The following is a 2,548-nucleotide window of genomic DNA, read 5'->3' on the forward strand; positions in this document are numbered from 1 at the left end:
AAAATACACACTTGCTCGACAAATACTATCACTTTGACCGACAAACTTTTTATTATTTCGTTGAGTAATATTTTAAAAGTTTTTATTATTTTTTTCGTCCAACAAAATTTGTCCCACTTCGTCAGGCGAAGTCTTTAAATTTGTTTTTAATATTTCACTAGTAGATAAACTAAAATGTACAAGTGATAAGAAGTATGTGTAGCAGTGATTGAATTACAATACTATTTAGAACGTATGCAACTACTTGTGTATTATGTATTTAGTGATTTGAACTCAAGCCCCATCCCTATTTTTATCTACTTACCTATTATTTTATTTTTGTTTATATTATGGCATGACGAGATGGGATGAATACTATTTAGAAAGTATGCAATATGTTATGCAATATATTGTGACAAAGTTGTAAAATTAAGGAAAGCGATGCACAAATATTGATCAGGGCGGGCATAATAGCTAATTAAGGTCAACTCCCTCTTTCAAAGACTTGCTCTTTAGATAAAATCCAACTTGGCAAATTGGCAGTTGGTATGTTTAGTTAATTTGTACAAGTAACACGGTTTCATCCCATTCTCACCAACAGTACTGATTAGATTATTTTACTGCTTCTAGTATGATTAATTAATTCTCATGATCATTATTATTATTCAGTCCTATTGATTCTTGTAAGACCATTTTACTGCCCCATTGTTGGCTATAAAAAGTAGTAACAGCTGATTCTAGCTAATCACGCTAATTGCTACACTTGTCTCTCAAAAGATCGATCGAGTAACCCTCAGAGAGAGAGAGAGAGATGGGACTGTTCTCAAACAAGGTTGATAAGTCCCAGATCAAGCCAGGAGATCACGTCTATACCTACAGAGCACTGCACACATACTCCCACCATGGTCAGTAACGAAGAGCATGTTTGTCATTGTTTCTAAGTGCCTCTATATAAATATGTTAAAATTGTTATAAAAAGTTCAAGTGTCTTGTGGAATAGCGTAAATGCTTTCTGAAGAGGCATTTGGTATATGATTTCTCTTTAAAGTGTTTTTACAAGTCAGAAGTACATCTAAGTTTTCTCTGTTAAACAAAGTTAAAAACTATTTTTGGCTGTTAAAAGAAACGCTCCTCTAATTTTAACTTCCACATCTGACCTAACACCCCTAATTCACTCTCACAATAATTTATTTGATTTATTTTATACATTTTGGCTATTGGCTTTTGGTTATATACATATTCAGGAATATGCGTGGAGGCAGATAGGGTGATCCACTACACCAGAACACAAGTTGCAAAAAAGAAATTATGGATGTTTTGGATTACTAAATGCAAAAACTGCGGGCATCACCCAGATATGGCACGAGGAGTGATCAAAACTTGCGTCAACTGCTTCCTAGACGGCCATGGGCTTTACCGGTTCGAATACGGAGTCTCTCAGGCTCACTTCCTATTGAAATTTCCAGGAACTTGCACGACGGGTCGTTCCAATTCAGCTGACAAAGTCATACCTCGCGCCACGGAATTGCTCAACAAGGAACAGGGTTTCGGGGACTATAACCTGTTTGAAAACAACTGCGAATCGTTTGCGATTTTCTGCAAAACAGGAAAACGTCTGAGCGGGCAGGCATTTTCTGCCTTAAATTCTACTAAAATCTTGTTCAAAGCGTTTGTGAAGCATAACGTGGAAAGGCTTCTGGAAGACGTGTCTATTCATCAACCAGACAAGTACATGCTGTTGAAACAAACTATTGAAACTCATGTTAACTTGCCCAGCAAGGAAATTATAGCCCATCTTAGAAAGCTCAACGAGAAACATGATGACGAGCAGGAGGATGTCAATGATGAAGATCTGTTAGACGACCGCGAGTATCTAGAGACAACGGAGAAGGAGGGGGATGATGATCATCCCTCTCAATCATCTTACATGATTAAGTGATATATTTACTAAACAAACCTCTTAATATTATGTTTGCATCAATAATATTTTATTTGTAATAAACTCATGTTGTAAGCTAACCTAGCTATTAGTTTGGATTCGATGATTGAAATTCAGTCATCTTATCTAACCATAACAACTGAGATGTGTGTCTTTATTATGTATTACTTTGATCTTTAAACTTGGAAATGTAAGAATGGATAATTTCCCATTTTCGGCCAATGTTTGAAGTGAACTCCAATTTGGTCATATGAAAAAACTGCAATATTCTTGTTACTGGCGCATTGAAAAATCTATCATATAAGAACGATCCCATAATTCTAGTAACAATCGATATAATGGATAAAATCCACTGGTTAATAAGTTTTTTTTTTTTTTTTTGTCGATCACTAGTTAATAATTGGATTTGTGGGTTTTGTGCCCTAAATGAGTGATATTTTGGCGAATAGAATCACACAACACTACTGTTTCACTCAAATTATAACACATTGTTCTTTCATTATTGGTTGGCTGAACTATAACCTCAGCGGTTAAGAATGAACTCCCAATTACCAATAAAAAATCGACATGCTAATTGATTATATTGAAAAAGTTAAATCCCAGGCAGTCAAAATTTCCCGATGTAGTCCA

At 35.2% G+C, this 2,548-nt stretch overlaps 1 protein-coding gene across 1 annotated transcript; it reads left to right on the forward strand.

Moving 5' to 3' along the window:
- Window positions 1–725: 725 nt before the first annotated feature.
- On the forward strand, window positions 726–2,129 carry LOC103440164 (protein LEAD-SENSITIVE 1-like). Its single transcript, XM_017333290.3, has 2 exons — window positions 726–884; window positions 1,224–2,129. The coding sequence occupies exons 1-2, from the start codon at window positions 791–793 to the stop codon at window positions 1,916–1,918; spliced, it is 789 nt and encodes a 262-aa protein (XP_017188779.2). The 5' UTR covers window positions 726–790; the 3' UTR covers window positions 1,919–2,129.
- Window positions 2,130–2,548: the final 419 nt, after the last annotated feature.

Source organism: Malus domestica, chromosome 07 (genome assembly GCF_042453785.1).
Source record: "Malus domestica chromosome 07, GDT2T_hap1".
Taxonomy (NCBI): domain Eukaryota; kingdom Viridiplantae; phylum Streptophyta; class Magnoliopsida; order Rosales; family Rosaceae; genus Malus; species Malus domestica.

Coding starts and splice junctions, on each gene's coding strand:
- LOC103440164 (XM_017333290.3), top strand. CDS start 791: ATGGGACTGTTCTCAAACAAGGTTGATAAGTCCCAGATCAAGCCAGGA. Junction 885..1,223: donor GCACACATACTCCCACCATG/GTCAGTAACGAA, acceptor ATACATATTCAG/GAATATGCGTGGAGGCAGAT.